The following is a 20,850-nucleotide window of genomic DNA, read 5'->3' as shown; positions in this document are numbered from 1 at the left end:
CGTCGACGACGACGACGACGATGACGACGACATACACGACTACTACTATGATGCCGCGTGGGGGTTGTACGAAGACCCCCTGGTGGGGTTCTGGCTGCCGACCCTACAGTCCCCCGCTGGAAATGATATCAGTCGCGACTCGGTCGAGAGAGCCCTAGTACGTCGTGTTACACCGTCGGTCGCGCCGTGCCCCTCGCAGAGCATAGTTTCATAAGTCTCATTCTCCCGTGATATATTCCAAATATCGCCCTTCCAGCAAGTGTACATTCGTTGCATCCGTCGCCGCCCGAAAACTCGTAACACCACCGCAGCTCTAATACACGAGGCCTATATCAGAAAAGAGAGGAAAGTCCCCGCGATCATCTGCCCTGAGCAAAATCGGAGATTACTTTGGAGATCACAGATACCCAGGGTGGCTGTCGTACAACATTGTTTCTTGCGCGATCAAGAGGAAATTGCTACGAGCGGGGAGAGTGGTAAGCCGCTCTTCGCCTATTTCCTTCTCCCTCCTCTGTCGCCGGAGCGCGTTCCGGAGGCGCGACGTCGACGTCGAGGCGCAGATATTAATAGAGCTCGGAGAGAGAAGGCACCGGCGCGGGCGCGGCGTGGTGCGGCGCGACGAATGCGACTCCGTCTTTCGCGCCGATGATTTCGCGCTTGGACGCGCGAGACTCGCGCATTCCTGGGGTACAGCGATCACGTGCGAGCCTCGTCGCCGGTTTTTTCGCGGTGGTTCATCTCCTCATCCTCCTCCTCCTCCTCCTCAGCATACGTATCTGTGCGTATACATAAGTCGCACGTGAGTGATACACTACTAGCGTGCTTTACATCCAGATGTATGAGAGTCCAATGCATTTCTCTCGTAGTTTTCGCTTATTCATTTGTCACAATCGCAACAGTTCTTCTAATCGTTGTCAGATTGGCTACCGTTATTGCGCGTTATATTAGTATGTGAGCTTGACGGAAGAACGGCTTATGGTATTCAAGGCCTCTTCATGGCATTGTCGCCGTCGCAGCGGAGCGACGTTTCTCGACACGAATTTGCTGTGAGAATCGCCACACAATTAGTCGGTAGAACTTATATACACTCAGGTAGAACACAGAGTCATGATATTATAGAATGTCATCGTAACTTCATTTGTCACTTATAAGTGAACTTATAAGTGTGACGAATAAGATCACGATAATATTATTATGACCTCTGCGTTCTATCTGAATGTAATTTTTTTGTGTTTTGTTATAGAATGTTTTTTAGAGAATACAATAAGCAATTACCTAAGCTTTAAATCTTAAGCCGTAAGAAATTGACCATTGCTTTTTTTTGTGATTGGTCAATTTTTAATTATGGCTTGAGACTTAAACTTAGGTAACAATATTGAATCATTCAATATATCAATTGTTCTTAATTTTATATCACTGAACGTTTCTACAATTAGAAATTAGAAAAACGCTTACAATTAGATTTTTCACCTGAAAGTCACGCTGATCAATTTCACGCATTCGCGAACTTTTTTCGGTCGCATTGCCCACGAGAGAAAAGATAGTGGAAAAAGGGTGCGTTTGGCTCATTCCTGCACAAGGAATGGGGGTCCTTTGGAAATGCGTGGGAGGGTCCACCAACAAAATTATAGATCGAGGCTACGTGAGGGTTCACATCTGCGCATGATCACGCGTTGTTACCCTAGTCATACACACGTACATGCACATGCCGAACGCGCGCCCTTTCCTAATGGAGAACCTCTTCTTTGAGATCCCCTGTTCTTCGCACGCGTAATATATCCTTGCGAGAGTTTATCAACAATGATGCTCAACGCCTCACACAGCGACATCAGTCTATATTTCTAATTCATGATGCAATATAAGTAAAGTGACTCGATAAAAAACATCTAAAAATTAAGAAACGAATTTGAATCAATTTTAGTTCGGACCAAGGCAATAGTGAGAATATTCCGCCGTAAGGTAAGCCCGCGAAAATACGCCAATCGCAGGGCTAAACTATCGTGATATTCGTTCGAAGTGGAATTTGCGACGCGTAGTCAATTATGGGACACGCGGTGACACATCAGTGAATATCACTGTGTACGGAATTGGAATAATTGTGCACTGAATGAAAGCGCGTGATCGAGTCGCACCGCTTTCCTCCCTTCTCCTCCCACGATGGGATTATTTAATTCATTTATGATGCAACCATCGCGGACCCATCGCGAAGAGCGATATTCCGCATGCGTGGGCGCGTGCGAGGAGTGTACATACTGTGCGTGTGTGCGTGCGTGCGTGCGTGCGTGCGTGCGTGCGTACGTGAAAGAATAATAACCTTCCCGATCGTAGTCATATGCATACGGCTAGGAATATTTTGATCCGCAGTTCTACGCGTTCTTTGAATTCCTCAGTTTGCGGCGTTTGCGGATTCTTTGTGAACGCTTCGCGTCTCGCACTTCCGTGATGTTAGATGTGCTTAAACCACGTAGAGGATTGTTTTCGCTAATGAGAGAGAGAGAGAGAGAATGAATGAATGAATGTGTAAATGAATGCATCTTTATTAGCTCAGTAGCTACTTAACGAACTCAACTATGCTTTGCATATAATAATACACTTACTATGACAATGGTATAATATATTACAATATAATATTATGTTACTCCACGGTTCCGACTTTTATATATTTCGCTAATAACCTTCTAAAATTTTATATCCTATACTCACCCTTTAATTCTTTCTCGGCAAATTATTAGGCAAATCATTTTAAATCCTTTATATAATAACATTTTCTGTTCCTCTTTAAACTTACATCTAGCAAGAACTAAATCTTCCGTCTGTCTAGTTTCCCTTTCATTCCCTGATTACACTAATTTATTCGTCAAATATTTTAGACACAATCTATTCTTTATCTTATACATTAATATGCAGACATTATATTCATTCCTTTTTATGATAGACATAAACTTTAATAAATTAAAGAACAAGATATATATATATATAGGGAAGTAGGAGTCAACGCTGTAATTGGTGCGCAAGTATAAGTATAATAATAGACATTCAATATACAGGGTGTTTCCAAATTAAATGGCAAAACTTCGGGAGCGTGTAGAGGAGTAAAAAACTAAGAAAAAAAGTCCTATAGACATATGCTCCTTTTTGCTTTGTTTCGCAGGAAATCACGAAAAAAGAAAAAAATATATTTAATTTATTATTTTAATTATTTTATTTATAAACTTTTTAATGAAGATTTTGTTCGAAATGTGCACCTCTTGCAGCAATACAAGCATTGCATCTGTCAAACACGGCTCTTGTAGCAGCCAGGCACTGTTCTTGCGATATTCTGTTCGCTGCAGCTACGATACGATTTCTCAAATGTTGCTCTGATTGAATAGGCGAAGAATAAACTTCTTGCTTCAGAGTACCCCATGCATAGAAATCTAATGGCGTTAAGTCGGGCGAACGAGTTGCCCAATGTACTGCTCCTCCACGTCCAATCCATCGTTGTGGGAATTTTCTATCTAACCAGGTTCTAGCGACTCTGCTGTAATGAGCAGGGCATCCATCTAATTGAAACCACATTTCAGTACGTTGTTGTAATGGGATGTTTTCTAAATAGTCAGAAAATTCATTCTCCAAGAAATTTAGAAAACGGTCCCCATTTAATCTTGCAGGTAAAAAAAACATTTTTTTTCGATTTCTCTGAAACGGAGCAAAAACGAGCATATGTCTATAGGACTTTTTTTCTTAGTTTTTTACTCCTCTACACGCTCCCGAAGTTTTGCGATTTAATTTGGAAACACCCTGTATATTAATATATCAATTTCGTATGCGTTTCGATTTGCTTCAAGTCATTTTCAACGAATCATATAAATTCAATATTACGCTCTCATGTAATCTGTGCAATCCTGGTGCCAATCATCCGCCTTACTGCAAAGATTCGTATTTGTTCCATCGTGGTTTAATAATCAGATAAATCAAAGAAAGCTCCAACGAGGCTGTAATAATTAAGATTTCAGCAAAAACGGTTGATGATAATTTAAATCTATAAGGAAACGAATACGGATAATCACTCACCAAAACAGACTTGTACACTCACATCCAGTAGTCAACACAATTTACATTACATAATTGAGGGGATTGGCGGAATAAAGGCACAATTTTACTTAGGCCCTTTTTCCGGAGATTAGTGCAAATAAACAAGGTTTTGATGTTGCTTACATTAGTTAAATACGAACGTGTTTCGATTGTCCTGTGGTGGTGAAAATGATATAATCTATGGAAAAAGGACATAAATGATTTAAAATCATAAATGAGATTTTTACCAGAGACTGAACGAAAATGGTACAACAGTAATGTGTTTTCATTACAACATATTTATGTTAAAAATTCTTACGAAAATTCATCAGATGATGATTGAACATTATTTCAATTTATCTTGTACAAGAAAAAGTAAAATGTATTTTATATTCATTTTGTATTTCTTCTAGAGGAGTGTGAAATAAAAAATATTTCTGCAGTTCATAGTTTTTTTCTTTCTGTCAATTCTTACAATATTATGATCAATATTCGGGAAAAGAGATTAAGTGCATTTTTTAAATTGCAAATAACTTTTTAAATATTGATCATAATAGAGAAATATTATAACATTTAACCAAGGTTGGCAAGTAACGCGTTACTTGTAACGCTGTTACTTTGTTGATCGTTACCTTGTTATAATAACGATTTGATAATGACATCGTGAATTTTTTATGATGGTAATTCTAACATCAGAGTTAGAAAAGTCAATCGTTACTTGTAATGGATTGAAAAAGTCATTCGTTACTAAAAAAACATAACTCCTAATTTGTAACACGTTACTTTTTAGTAACGAGTAACGTTACGCGTAACGTTACGCGTTATACTTATAATTTTTTCGGTGTAACGCATAATAGTGACAAGTTACTTTTCAAAGTGACTTTTCTAACTTTAGTACAGCGTTTAGTTAGTTAGCGTTACCGTCATAAAAAATTGCAACATCGTCATCAAATTGTTTACTATAAAAACGACAAAGTAACTGAAAAGTAACGTTTGCCAACCCTGCATTTAACTTCTCAAAGACATTATAAAAATATAGGGGAAGGTGGTGTACCTTTGACTAATTTTGACATTTTTTCTTGTATAATATAAAAACAAAGAAGAAGCTAATGAGAATTAATTCGCGGTAATTCGTGCGAGAATAAAAATCGGTTCATTACCAATTCGAATGAATATAATTAATTAAGCATCGACGTTTCGGCTTGCCTTCGAGCCATCATCAGTATGTCTAATCTCTGTGACCTTCATGGCGAGACGAAGGGGCGACAAATCAATTTCATCCTTATTCGATTGACACAAGGTTGACAAGTCAAGTGACAATGAATGAACGATGAAAGTCTGTACAATATATCAAAATCGTTACTATAATTTATATAAGGAAAGAAAAATAAGACACTCACCCGTATAGTCATGAAAGTTGTAACATTAAAATTTAAAAATTAGAAAGATCTACTGAATGTCCATATTATGCGAATGAAATCGTGACAAACGATCCGATTCTTACATCGGTCAATAATCGAGTGAGTCCAAGTGAGTCAACAATAATACATACGGTGTGCTAAATGATAAATAAGTATACGGTATTACCAACCTATATCAATACATTATTTAAAAGGATACACAGAGATCAAGAACAGAAACAGCGCGTAATTCAAATTAATGTAAGTTATTGAGAATCGAGATATATGCGTGATGCAAGAAATCAATATCGGATTGCAAGTTTAAATTATTTTTTTGTAATTGAATATGTAGCATTTCGGAGATACGTCGTTTATACAAAAAACGTTCATTGTCAACGATTTCCGTGCCTTCCTAATCAAAATCATGGTTTAGATCCAATCAGTTATAATCGAATGGGGGGTTACTAGTGTTTCTCCGGATGCACACAAAGATCTTTTACCTAACAAGGCTAAAAAGAACATAGTATATAAGATAAATTGCAAAGATTGCGATGCTTCCTATGTCGGACAGACAGGAAGGATTTTAAGAACGAGAATCTCAGAACACCGTAATGATATCCGGAGAAATACTAACTCTCTCTCTCTCTCTCTCTCTCTCTCTCTCTCTCTCTCTCTCGCTCTCGCTCTCGCTCTCGCTCTCGCTCTCGCTCTCGCTCTCGCTCTCGCTCTCGCTCTCGCTCTCGCTCTCGCTCTCGCTCTCGCTCTCGCTCTCGCTCTCGCTCTCGCTCTCGCGCTCTCGCTCTCGCGCTCTCGCTCTTTCCCCCCTCTCCCCCCTCTCTATTCGGTTATCACTGAACACAGATTGGATCTAAACCATGATTTTGACTGGAAAGGCACGGAAATCGTAGACAATGAACGTTTTTTGTATAAAGGACGTATCTCCAAAATGCTACATATTCAGTTACAAAAAATAGTTTAAACTTGCAATCCGATACTGATTTCTTGTATCACGCATATATCTCGATGGCTATATTAATTTGAATTACGTGCTGTTTCTGTTCTTGATGTCTCCCAGACAGCACATAATATTTCTAAAATATTTACAAAATGTTTATAAATATTTGTAAGATTTATTTTAAATATTTTGTAAATATATTTATTTATATATTTGTGTGGTCTTAGATTGCACAGATCATAAACATTTATTATAAATAATATGAAATATTTATTGTATGTTATAGTAAAATGCTGTGAAAATACTTAATGATACATTATAATCAAAGTAAAAAATACTTTTTAGAAATATTTATTGATATTTATCGTACATATTACATAAAATATTTGGTCTATATTTTAATAATATTTCCAATAAAGCTTTATATAAAATATGTATGAAATATCTATATAACATTTCCAAAAAATAAGTATTAATAAATATTTTCATAAATATATTCTGTGCTGTCTGGGCTGTGTATCCTTTTAAATACTGTATTGATATAGATTGGTAATACCGTATACTTATTTATCATTTGGTACACCGTATGTATTATTGTTAAATCACTCGATTGTTAACCGTAGTAAGAATTGATTCGTTTGTCACGATTTCGTTCACACAATATGAATATTCAGCGGATATTTGTAATTTTTAAATTTTAATGTTACAACCTTCATGGCTATACGGGTGAGTACCTTATTTTTCTTTCCTTATATAAATTGTGGTAACGGTTTTGATATGTTGTAAAGACTTTCATTGTTCATTCGTTGCCACCTGACTTCTCAATCTCGTGTCAATCGAATAGGTATGAGATTGATTCGTCGCCCCTCCGTCTCGCCATGAAGGTTACAGAGATTAGACAAACATGTTGTCATACTAATGATGGCTCAAAGGCAAGGCGAAATGTCTAGGTTTAATTAATTATATTTATTCAAATTGGTAATAAACCGATTTTTATTCTCGCACGAATTACCGCGAATTAATTCTCATTAACCCTCCTTTGTTTTTATGTTTGACAATCTCGAGAGTTATTATTTGAAAAACAATAATAAAATATACGGACAATGAGAGCATTAATACAGCGCGGTAATTGGTGCGCAATTTATACAATAGTCTAATAATATTCACATAATATATTAAAATTGTACAGTGACTGTCGATACCAACTTATTTGGATGTTTCGGTTTCTTTCAAAACATCTTCAGCAAAATCGTAGATCATTATCGTAAATGTATTGACAATAGTTGGAAGATGTTGAAATTATGTTCTATGTGAGACCGTGGATGAGTGTCTCCCTACCATCATTTGTTTTATTCTTTCTTGTGCATGCTATATTTTGATGTCTAAAAATTCAAAAAAATTCTAAAATATTCTTTGAAGTTTGACACTAACATATATTTTTTGTAGATTTAAATTGTTAAGTTTTATACATCTTTTTTAACATTAGAAAAAAATTGAATTTTTTTGGTCAAAGGTACAACACCCATGTTAGGAATTATTAATCAAAGAAATTATCATTTATGGGCTTATGAAAATCCCAGGACTGTTAGGGAAAGTAGGTTCTAGCATGAATTTGCTGTTAATGTTTGGCTCGGAATTTGGAACGACTCTCTAGTAGGACCATTTTTTTTACCGGACAGATTAAATGCAGCCAGATATACTAAGTTTTTGGAGATTTCTTTGATTATTTAGAGGACATCCACCTGCAGCAACGGATTTAAATGTGGTTTCAACTCGATGGATGTCCAGCTCATTATGGCAGAACTACTCGAGCTTAGCTTGTGACATTATCCACGACGATGGATTGGACGTGGAGGAGTAGTATCTTGGCCATCCCGATTACCTGATTTGACACCACTGGACTTCTTTGTGTGTTTCCTGAAATAGGAAGTTTATTCGTCGTCAGTCAACTCAAGAGAACAATTGAGAAATCGAATCGAGGCTGCAGTGCAGCCCAAGACATCTTTATCCTTGATCGAAGGATGCTATTCCAACTCTTCAAAGATTAGTAATATCTTATAAAATGCCATCTTTATTGGACCGTGGGCAAAGTCAATTTTTAACAGAGGAAGCAAATGAATCACGCATAGCTACTAAAACCAGATGGATAGTGGAATAACGAAATGGTCACCTAAAACAAATATTTAAAAAATAATATCATTTTTAGACCGTGTGTGTGTGAGAGACACACCCGATAAATTAGAGCCTTATACGGTCGAAGCTAGATCTTAAAATGCTTTAAATAATTCAATTTTGAATCACTAAATATGATATATATGTACTTGACATACTATATATACCACAATTGTAGTCTAACGAACTGTATACCGAAATATTTCCGGACTAAACACAATTAAACCACTGTAATAATTTCGCGAATTAAATTAAATTCTAATAATTTCGATGCTCAATCAGGCATCATATTATAAAGATGTTAATATGCTGAAAAAACTGTAATTAAACTTATTGTGAAAAATATTATCTCGGCCGGGAGTTGAACCCGGATCTCTTGTATTCCGTACGAGCGTCCTAAGCCATTAGACATTTTAAATATTTAAAATATTTGCCAACCTTATTAGTACTTCTCACATTAAGAATTTGAATGATAGTCTTCTCATTGGTGGAGGTATAATCAATAAATATTATGATCCTATTACCATGGCAAATGCTGACGCTGAATCGGCTAGAAAAATGCTTCAAAAGTTTTATGATATTAATGTCGTTCAAGCGTGAGTAGAAGTGGAGAATCTTCGCTTTAAACGAGGTCGATGAGTTCCATTGGGCGAAGAACATGTTCCATTGTTCCCTCCACTATCTATTGAGTATTTGCGCGATCTAACTTGCGGGGCATATCAATTGAATTTATCACCATTATATATTCAAGATACAATACTGAGAGCTCAACCTGATGAAGAAAATGAGCAAGTTTTAAAAATAGATCTTAACACCAATGAGCCAGGGTTCATAAGAATTAAATTATTTTTGCGCTTTCGAAACTCTACTCATCAATTGTGGATTGTATTTGATGAAGAATATATACAGAGTAATGAAGAAATCGAAAACGAAGGTGGTCCAATTCTAGAGCACTACTGTACTTGTAAATCCAGAGCGAGAACGTTGAGGACGTGCACACATAGTAGCAGTTTATTATTTGGTATTTGAGATAGACTCGAAATCAAGAAAATGTAAGGAATCCATCTACCCAAATATTAGAAAGTATTGTAGATGCAAGTAACATAATGTTGACCACATTATAGACATAAACACACACACACACACACACACACACACACACACACACACACACACACACGCGCGCGCGCGCGTTTTGTGCTAGGATTCACAATAATCAAGCACCCCGATTTGTGAGAGGCGAATGGACTCATAATAATCAAGCATCCCGATTTGTGAGAGGCGAAGAAACTCACAATAATCAAGCACTCCGATTTGTGAGAGGCGAGGGGACTCACAATAATCAAGCACCCCGATTTGTGAGAAGCAATATCAAGTCAATATTATTTTTATCATTTTTTTACTTAAAAATATACATAGAAAGTGCAAATAATGACGTAGGAATGCACCATACTCGTTGAAAATAAGATTTGGTAGTATTAGCCCATTTTGAAGAATGACGTCTCATAGAGGTCAAACATTCGTTACAGAAGATCGTGCCTGTGAAGACTTTTTATCAGGGCGACAAGATCTACAACATATCAAATTTTCAGCCAATTCGACCGAAATTCAATTTTCATAAGGTTTGTGTGCGGTCCTTTCACAGGAGTTATTTTTTTGCGGATTGAAACCATTTTGGTTCGAAAAAAATTTTTTCTTCACGAGTAAAAATGAACTATTCTAATTTGTATATGCGTTTTGCAAAAAAAATACTCTTGCGTTCAAATTAGTTTATCCTACTGTGATGTTGAGAAAATACGAAATCTTTATATATTTCAGATTAATAAGTAATACTCGATAAAAGAGAGTATGAGCGAAAAGACGTTCAACCTTACGTGGAACAATCACCTAGCGAATCTGTCGGGTTTGTTCGAAGCTCTTTACAAAAGTGGATCCTTGACGGACGCGACTTTGGCTTGCCAGGGTGGCATGTTGAGAGCCCACAGGTTGGTGCTAGCAGCGTGCAGCCCTTATTTCGAAAGGGTCTTTAAGGAACATTATGGAGAGCAACCCATTCTCATTTTAAAAGGTATACATTGATGATGCTTCGACGAAGCATTCATAACGTTTTAAATGGATATTTAAAGAAAGAGTTTGCACAAGTTTTTTTAATTCTGGATATTTCATCTGAAAGAAAGAAGGAGAGATAGAGAAAGTGTTGCAAGCTGTTTTTACATAACGGTGAAATCTTTTCATGAAAGTTGGATTTCATGAAAGCTTGCGGTCCAGCGGACATAAGGACTTAAGCACAAAGATGACCGTAACTGAATCGTGGAATGTAAGTCGTAGTTGTAGGTTGACCAAAACATTGTTACCTACGACTACGACGCACGTTTCACGACTCAGTTACGATCTTTGTGTTGAAGCCCTAAGGAGGCAAACTTCTATTCTTTAAATAAAAAAACTGCAGCCTTCTGTGAAACTGCAGTCTTCTTTTGAGGCTTACCTATTACTTTTTCTGAGGGTAACGGTATACATTACGCGAAAATAAACTTTAAAAATCATGCAAGAGGAAAAGAGAGTTTTGTTATATTTATTTGGAAATCTTTCCAATTTGAAGTGTCTATCACCTCTTCGAAAACTTATTTTCGAGGAACAATTTTAAGGAAATTAAAATGTATCCTATCTAACATACTATATTTTTACTGTCTAGGTGTCGCTGTTGAGGAAATGGAATGCCTTTTGGATTTCATGTACAGAGGATCCATTGATGTAGCGGAGGAGCACCTTCCCTCGTTAATAAAAACTGCCACCGATTTGGAGATACGTGGTCTCTCTGGCGAACCGAAAAACCAAGAAAGCAACCGCAACCTCTATACCAGGGTTGAGACGCGAATGCAACGATGCCATATTGAAACTAGAGTGCACACTACCGAATACATCAAAGAACCATCGGTGATTCCTTTCCTACCAAAACACTCGACCGTCGATGCGATGGAGGATCACATTAAAGTGGAGGAGATCGAAGTGGAAGATGATCCGATGGTGATCGACGGACATGAGGACAGCTTCGACGAATTTCCGCGATCCACGGAAACGCAAATTGTAAAAAAGGATATGCGATTTAGCTTATTTTGAGAGATTTTATCTGGATCATTTGCATCTGTTGATCTCAATCTTCTCCATTACGGGGATCCATATATGGGTCGTGGTCAGAACGATTGTAACACTATTTTTATGGGTTTTAGAACGTAGAAATATTACGAGGATGCGAACCTCTGGTGACCTTCAGTGAGGGTAAGAATACCTGTTAGAAGAATCATATACCGAGTGTATTAGAGAAATAGATATACATGAATATATAATGTCGCAATATATATATACCCGAGCAGAAATTTGATGGAGCATGCCGATGTTCGATCAGGTCATGACCAGGAAGTGGTAACGTATACCCTATTCGGGAATTACCTAATTGAGTCTATCAGGAGTCTAATCAGAAAACGGTAGAGTATGCCATAGTCGGGGTTTCCCTACTTCTGTCTAATCAGAAAGCGGTAGGATATGCCCTAGTCTGGCTTTATCGATTTGCGCCTGATTTGGTAAAAATCAGGGCACTCTTCTTAATATTTTTTTAAGGCAATTCTTATGGACTTGTTCTTAACATGATTTCCTTGCTTTTACATTATTCCCCAGACTATCAAGAATTATATGTAACTAATCATTTTTTTCATTTCCTCTATTTTTATTGAACCTACTTCTACCCAAAATTGTTCAGGTTCTTCAAAATGGTAGAGTATCTAATAGCTTAACTACCAATGACGACTCATCTGGTTTTACGTTTAATTGCTGCATGTGTAAAACAAGTCCCTCGAACTTTGAAGTATGAGTCACCATATCATCAGATGGATTCATGTTGAAATTGAAAAATTCTGATTGAGCGGTGTACGATGCTTGCTTCGTTTGATGTTCATAAATTGCATGTAATTTTAGCCACATTCCTCGCTGTCTCACACGATACCAAAAGTGCTATTACCTTCGTGTCCAACGTCTTGACAATAATCTGGCTCGCAGCACGATCGGCTCTATCCCAAGGACAAATTTTTAGACTCTCTCGATACTGAGTTTGCTGTTCATTCGTTGCACCGACAGGCAACGGTGTCGACTTTTGGATTTCACCGATACTTACTTCATACGCATCTTCAGTTGCGCGTAACAAATTCTTCACACATTCCAGTGTGAACTTCCACACATTCCAGTTTTCGATACCACGTAATTTCTCGATTCCATGATATTCCATGTTTGACGACATATGGATCGGCAATCGACTTAGAATTTCCGCAGGCGAGCGATGTAACTTTCATCTCTTTTTTTATACATGTATAAACGGCGAACTTTTTCTTCAACTACGGACCGCTACTATGTTAAGATTTCAGAGAGTAATACACAAAAAAGAGTGTTGGAATTACAAAAAAGAACTGAATATTTATTCAGCGTAACCGTACAGAAACTGTGTGTAAAAAAGAAAGGTCGCAACAACGAATTATATCATGAGTACCAACCTCAAAACTTAAAAAGGAACCGTTCAATACATGTTGACGAACTTATAGAATTTAAACGTTTTACTCTAACATCAATGCTTTATACGGAATTACCCGGTGATCCGAGTGGTCCCGTCGAAGCAGAGAGAAAGAAAGTCACGACTCGAAACTGCTACTTATCCTACAAGATGGTAATCTAACGCACAATTACACACAAAACGAAACACGGCGACAAGGTTGTGGCAAGAGGGCGGCGAGCATTACGCAAAAATGCAATGCGACAATTGGAGCAATTCGAGTGAACGGTATGCGGCATCCAAATATTTTATTACTCGCGGCAGCTCCATGCACTGGCCATAGCTTTTTGACTCGAATTTATCACGTGTGGTACACTCAATCTTGCAATGTTGGGGATTGGTAACTTTACAACAACTTAACGCTTGTCTCATTGATAAATCCTACTCCTCGATCCCTCCGGCAATCACCCGGCAGCTTCGCTTTCGCTCTCCTAATTTCGCGCTCACTTTTCAAGTCGTAGATAGTGATGGGTATTCAATCATATCTTTTGCAAATTTTCAATCAATTTAATCATTGCTTTGTTTTGATAATTGTTCGAAACTGTATACTCTTGAAAGTCTTGATAGATCTTGAAAGTCTTGGTAAGTCCTAAAATTCTTGATAGGTCTTGAAAGTCTTGATAGATCTTGATAAGTTTCGAAAATTTTGATAGGTCTTAAAATTTGATAATTCTCGATTTCTTCGATTAAAAAAACATTTGTTTGAATTAAAAAGAGGACCCCACACACACACAAAACATATGTGTTTGTGTAATGGACTGTATTGTTAGAATGAAAAAATGATGCGATGTTGACTATAACTGATATATTTGCTAAGCGTTACAAAAATGAAATTTGTCTCCATTAAGACAGAACAAAACGAACTGTGGCCCGGTGGTTTCAACATTTTACCTTCCGGAGTCATACTATGAGCCTTCACATTGATACAGTGTAACTTTAGACAAGTATATAATTATAATTATATATATAATATATATAATTATGATTGTAATATAACTGTAATTATATTTATTTATATAATTATTATTATATATTATATATTGTTACGTTTGCGGCGCGTTATTCGCTTTGCGCGACCGGATCGCTAGCCCGAACGAACGCGCACTCCCGAATCGCGAAAATGAAAGACACATTGATTAAAAAGGAGAGAACGAGACGGTTTAAATTGAACAACTCGTACAAGCGAAGCGACTGTGAACTGGGGTAAAATATCCGAGCGAACGGAACACGTCCGAACGAAGTGACGTCTCCATTCAAATCTGTCTCGCTCGCTCAATAGTTGAGCCGCTGCCCAGTGACGCACTCTTCATGTCTTCTCGACTCGATTCGCTCAGAGACGGTACGGCACGGGTGTCGGCACGGTGTGGGTATAACAATATTATAATAATTATTATATTTATTGTAATTACTCATTATCATTGTAACTATTTAATTCATATATATTAGAAACAAAACCCTAAGGAATCGATAATGACTCGTATGTAGTGCACATAGCTATTTCGGCAGAGGATAACCGCCTCTATATCTCTGAAACTAGCCATAGGATCAAGTGTTGTGCCTATTGAGACATTTGTTCAGAATTACGAGAATTACAACATATCAAAAATTCAGTCAATTCGACCGAAAGCACTTTTCCATATGTTTTGTGCGGAGTCCTTTGAGTGTTGTTATACGATTAAAGAAAAGTTTTTTTGATTTGGACGTCATTTCTTGAAATTAAATAAATTTTTCTTTGGTTTAAACCTCATTTCTTGAAATCAAGTAAATTTTTATTTACGTTAAATGTATTTTCACTTTAATTTAAAAAAATCAACGAAAGAAACAATTTTTAAATTGTTTAAATTTATTAACACATTTAACTTAAAAACAAAAATAAAACATTCAAGACTTTTCAAGACATTCAAGACTTTTCAAGACATTCAAGACTTTTCAAGACATTCAAGACTTCTCAAAACATTTAAGATTGTAGCCCAGTTCCACAACTCACGGTTAACTCTTAATCGAGGTTCAACTTATTCACTGTCTCTTTCCAATTTTAGAATTGAAAAGAGATGAGAAACAAATTGAACCTCGGTTAAGAGTTAATCGTGAGTTGTGAAACTGGCCCTCAGTCGGCTCAGACCCAGTTTCACAACTCACGGTTAACTCTTAACCGAGGTTCAATTTGTTTCTCATCTCTTTTCAATTCTAAAATTGGAAAGAGACAGTGAATAAGTTGAACCTCGATTAAGAGTTAACCGTGAGTTGTGGAACTGGGCCTTAGTGAAAAACGCTATTATAAGTCTATGAGCTCATTGGACGCAGAGGTTCGCGTCCTTGTAATATTTATACGTTCCGAAACCCATAAAAAAAAGTGTTGCAACCGTTCTGACCATGTACAAATTCATGACCGTACATAAAGAGAGAGCAGGGGGATGGCGCTTGCCTCTCCATAAAGGAGAAACAATCAAAATTATGGAAATCATTTTTACGATTAAAAGTTAAACGTTTATTGCTCAATTAGTAACTCACGCATTATACATAAGAGAGTTCATTAAAGATTTTCGAAGATTGACTTTAGTATAAATATTTCAATAAATAATTTTGTATGACGATAAATTTTTGCCTCCCTCCCAGTTGAAATTCTGGGTACATTGAGATTTATGTTTAATAATTTAGAAAAAATAAATATATTAATCCGAATATTCATTATAATTATTTTCAGAGGCGTATACCTCCTCCGATGTACAAGCGGGAAACAAGATTCAAAGGGCAGAAGAGAGTATCTGTAGGTCGTGTGACACGGAACAACGATCCACTGGAATTGAGATCGAAAGATTCTTCGCGAGAATCGAGTTGTGAGGATGTTTCGAGGATTGTCAAATGCGAGTCTAATCTCAATGACGGATCGGCGGATGTCACGGTATCGGACATACAGGTAAACGAGTTAGTCATCTACCGAAAGGAAGTTTTTCTGACAAATCGCATTTTACGCGGTTGCAATAAGTTTTCACCGAAGCAGTAACGGCTTTGCTGTTACAAGCAAATTGCATTTACTATAATAAACTATATAAGATAGACTTATATAATAACTATATAAGATAGATTATTTTGATGGAACATTAAAAAATTTGGTAAAAATTTAAATTAGGGGAGCCTGTCTCTAATGATCTTGACTTTGACATATGTTGTCAAGGTCCAGATCCTGATTGACCTCTAACAGATTTTAGCCGTTGCTCGTTTTCCGTTAAAAAGATATTAACAAAATAAGTTTAAGAAATAACATCTCTTTTCTATTATATAAAACAGAAATTCTCTATTTTTAAATAAATTTTCTGCTTTAAAAACAAAATTTTTTTTTAAAACATTATTCTTTTATATAATTTTTGTTTTTAAAGCAGAAAATTTGTAATTTTGTAATGACTACGCGAAACGAGGTCCATTTCACATCCCTCTCTCAGTGATGCATATTTGGCCCCGCGCAACTCAGAGAATCAGCCCTTCCACTTCACCAATTGACACCGCTTTCTACTAGCCGAACGCGGCGTCAATTGGTGGAGCAAAAGTGGAGGGGCTGATTCTCCGAGTTGCGCGGGACCAAATATGCATCACTGCCCTCTGATGCCTAGGGGTACACGACTCTTGACGCGAAGCAAGGTCTATACCACGTCCCCCTCTGCTCAGGGGCGTACGACTTTCCACGCAAAGCGAGATCCATCCCACCTATAGTAACGAAACGTACTATTAATTGTTTTCTGCAATGTTCAATCGCATGCGGCATTTTTGTTGCTAAAATCTCTTTTCCTCTTTCTCTCTCTTTCTATATATGTATACAGAATGTCCCAGAATAACCGTCAAAGAGCCACCGCAAAATTAGGTGTTTTTTCGCCCGTTTTCTGGACCTCTAATTTTGAAGCAAATTTTGTGCCAAATGATTAGTCATGATGAGACAATAATCGCATAAAATTTTTAAGTTGAGCATATGATAGGTTTCCGAAATATAGAGGATCAAAGTGATGCCTGTCGCTTGAGAAAGTATGACACTTTTGTATTTTCACTGACCTAATATTCATGTTAAAAAATAGTCCCGACAGTATTTTAATGTTTTTTGGATCGCTGATTACGAACGTGAAACCTGAATTTTAAAATTCAAAATGGCGGATCCAATATGGCTGCCTGATATTGCGAAATTCAAAATAATCTGAACGAATATTGCTTCTCGTGGCTCTTTTAGATTGCTGATTATGAAGTCTAAGGCCGGTATTCATAGTCAGTTCTTATATTCAAGATCGTCTTAAGTTCAGCTTTGAGGTGTCATGAACCAATCAAAGAGCCGCATTAGCGTATTAAGACATTACTTAAGATGGTTTTGAAATAAAAACCTACTATGAATACACCACCGGCCTAAGTCTAAGTTATCTAAAATCTGAATTCCAAAATTCAAAATGGCGGATCCAATATGGTGGATGCAGATACGCCAAAACAAGATTTTTGTGGAAACTGGAATCTAGAAGAGTTACGCGTTGTTCACACCCGTCTTTAAAAGATTATAGAAAAGAGTCAAGGATTGGGGTTTTTAAGGGATGGATGAGTAAAAAAATACTGGAAGATCTTCCACGGGGGATTAAATAATTAAGACTTTTCTTTATATCTTTCAATATTGATCTATCATATTGCATCCGCTTTTTTGAATTTTTAAATTCAAACTAGATTCGCAGATCGCAATCAGCGATCTGAGAAATCTTTGAGAAGCAATTTTTAGTCAAATTATTTTGAATTTTTGAATTCAGACTACAGATTCGTAATCAGCGACCTAAAAGATTCCCGAGAAGCAATTTTTATTTAGATTATTTTGAATTTCGCAATATCGGTTAGCCATATTGTGAAATTAACTGACATGTTAATAATCACCATATGGTGATTATTAACATGTCAGTTAATTTCAACGTCTGAATTTTTCATCTGTTACGTTTCATTTGGCTGTCCTAATATAATTTTTCAGAATTTTTATGTAAATTTTAGAATTTTTCAGAATTTCTGTATAATTTTGTAATTATTACCTATACAGTACAGCAATCTCTGCAATATTGCTGCAACATGCAATTTTGCAGCAGTGTTGCTGCAATTTTGCAGCAGTGTTGCTACAACTTTTGTGCAATTTTGTGCTGTAGGAGTAAAATATTTCTTGGATTTTTGCTACGAATTAGAATATTTTTCAAAAGTAATTAAAACATTTCTAAGATTTCTTATTCTAATGTCTGAAAAACTTTTAAAATCTGAAAAAGTTTAAAGTATTTTTTTAAATCTTCATAAATTTAAAATATGACAAATTCTTAAACATATTATCAGATATATTTTGAAATTTTTTTTCATCAAAATTCCGATTTATAATCGTTCTCGCAGAACTTTTAAAATGATTTATTTGTTAATTTGAAACGATTTATTTGTTAATTTACAGGAAACTTCAAAAAGCCCAGACGAGCCGCCTAAGATAGGGGTAAAGAGGAAATTCGAGGTCATGAAGAGAACAGGAGGAAACGAAGGAAGAGAGACAAGGATGCTTAGCAAGTCCGAAAGATCACAACATAAACCCTTTTCCTGTGACCTTTGTACCTTGGCTTTCACGAGAGCATCGCACTTGGCGAGGCATAGAAGAGTGCATACTGGCGAAAGACCCTTTGCTTGCAGTATCTGCCCACGAATGTTCGCAAGGCAAGACAAGTTGAAACAACATTTGGATTCACACTTGCAATGGCCGAAGAGGAAGATCTTCGTCACCGACGAAAGGCAAACGCGGCAGGCCACGTAAGGTAGCGGCAGAGAAATTTGAGAATTTAAAATTGCAGCCCGTCACATAAGAATGTTTATCTGTATTGTACTTAGCATTGTCCTAAGAAATAAGCTGATGTTATTTGCCGTTATTTTGACATCAAAATGACAAGAAATCAATGTCAGTTTATTTGCTGGAGCAATTTGCTACTTACATTTGTAGGCGCCTGGAAAAATTATAAGAGCCAACCAGGATTCGAACTCGAGATTCTTCGTTCTTGTTCCTAGTACTTTGGTGTTACCTCATAATTGCTTCACTGCTCATAATTATTCTGATCTCCTATCAATACCTACTTATATCTATCAATAATCTACTTTATGGCTTTGTATTCTTAGATATTTGTTTTATACCTCCTTAAAATAATATAATGTTTTCTTGTGCGCTCTTTCATGACGGACTGTATGTAGCTGAGCTTCTTTCTGATAGCCTAGTCAGATACCAGCCATCTGTATACGTTTCAGGTTAATTTGGAGCAATCTGCGATGGAAGAAATTTTAAAATTTGGCGAGTTTAGTTCTTTATTGAACAAGTCCCATTCCGCGAATTCGACGAATAATAGTGAAAACTCCGGGAATACTGGAGACGATGGCAAGAGGAAAGAAGCGCATCGAGACGAGGATGACTCGTCCAACAGGGAAAAAGACAACCGCGGCTGCCAAGTCGAAAATGGTCAGGACATTGTTTAATAGAATCTTTATTTGGAATCTCTGAATTTAAATGTCTGTAAACTTATTTTTCTACGCACAACCGCAAAACGCGATCAACGTAACATATAGAAAAAAAAACTTATCGAGCTTCTCTGAAAAGTCGTGGTATCTTTTTCCCAAGTCTATTTTAAGTTCAATAGGGCTTATAATGTCTTCTCGTTCCGATTGAATGTATTCATATATGCAAACAAGTACTCGCGTCACTGTACCGCAAACTATTTAACGTAAGTACCTGAGGTATCGATTACTAACGTTACGATCAAAGCGCACGAGCCTCTAAAGAATCCAACGGCATGAACGAGAGCCGAAGCAGAAGTCGATTATCATCGACTAGATGCATCAGTATCAATTAGTATCGAAAGGTAAGATTAATATAAAGGGATATATGCGCTCTATACACACATACACACACGCGCGCGCGCGCGCACACACAATATATATATATATAGTGTTTCATTTTTTTTAATGTCCCACCCAAAATAACTCTTTTTTATTTTTGATCTTAGAAAAAATGTTTCAGACAAAAGTTGTATGGCTTTGAGGGGGACATAAGATGGTGTCATTAGTTTGACTTTGAATAGTTACTTGAAGGTCATGTGAAGATTACCTTCAATTTCTTAAATGGAAATCCTTATTTTTTATTGCATATTCTTGTAGCTTACCTCGAAAGCTTTCCAAAACACTATAATAAAATATTTTTTCACCAAATACTTTTTTAGTTGTGATGCTCAAAAGTTACAGTACCTCCGGCATTTAGCATTATCCAAGGTGACCGACCGACAGCTAAAACCTATTAAATGTTCTTTAAGATCATGAACAAGATAACATTTGTTATGATCAAGGCCATTGGAGGTTGTTCCTCTTATTTTCATTTTTACACTAAAAATTCATTTTAACGTAAAAAAGAAAATAAGATGTACATCTTCTAATGGCCTTGATTTTGATAAATGTTATCCAGTTCATGGTTCTAAATAATTTAAGAGGTTTTAGCTGTCGGTCGGACACCTTGGATAATGCTAAATGTCGGAGGTACTGTAACTTTCGAGCATCATAACCAAAAAAGTAGTTGGTGAAAAAATATTTTATTATAGTGTTTTGGAAAACTCTTGAGGTAAGTTACAAGAATATCCAATGAAAATTAGGGAATTCCATTTAAAAAA

At 36.6% G+C, this 20,850-nt stretch overlaps 2 protein-coding genes across 2 annotated transcripts; both read left to right on the top strand.

The window, feature by feature from the left end:
* The first annotated feature begins 20 nt into the window (after positions 1 to 20).
* On the top strand, positions 21 to 10,201 carry LOC108726122 (uncharacterized). Its single transcript, XM_018453508.1, has 3 exons — positions 21 to 66; positions 216 to 476; positions 10,110 to 10,201. The coding sequence occupies exons 1-3, from the start codon at positions 21 to 23 to the stop codon at positions 10,199 to 10,201; spliced, it is 399 nt and encodes a 132-aa protein (XP_018309010.1).
* Positions 10,202 to 10,404: 203 nt separating this feature from the next.
* On the top strand, positions 10,405 to 20,087 carry LOC108726132 (zinc finger and BTB domain-containing protein 14). Its single transcript, XM_018453521.1, is given in 6 exon segments — positions 10,405 to 10,648; positions 11,273 to 11,664; positions 15,879 to 16,091; positions 18,612 to 18,919; positions 18,921 to 18,963; positions 19,445 to 20,087. Coding segments are annotated over 6 exon segments (1,401 nt in total). The 5' UTR covers positions 10,405 to 10,428; the 3' UTR covers positions 19,670 to 20,087.
* The last annotated feature ends 763 nt before the right edge of the window (positions 20,088 to 20,850 follow it).

This window comes from Mycetomoellerius zeteki, unplaced genomic scaffold (genome assembly GCF_001594055.1).
Source record: "Mycetomoellerius zeteki isolate Tzet28-1 unplaced genomic scaffold, Tzet1.0 scaffold39, whole genome shotgun sequence".
NCBI lineage: Eukaryota > Metazoa > Arthropoda > Insecta > Hymenoptera > Formicidae > Mycetomoellerius > Mycetomoellerius zeteki.
The sequence above is the reverse complement of the archived record's forward strand: the minus strand, read 5'-3'. Positions and strand labels throughout refer to the sequence as shown.

Bases quoted from the DNA above. Each gene is read 5' to 3' on its own strand.
- LOC108726122 (XM_018453508.1), top strand. From the start codon at position 21: ATGACGACGACATACACGACTACTACTATGATGCCGCGTGGGGGTT. The intron at 67-215 runs GTACGAAGACCC...TAGTTTCATAAG, and splicing joins TATGATGCCGCGTGGGGGTT to TCTCATTCTCCCGTGATATA. The intron at 477-10,109 runs GTAAGCCGCTCT...CATTCGTTACAG, and splicing joins TGCTACGAGCGGGGAGAGTG to AAGATCGTGCCTGTGAAGAC.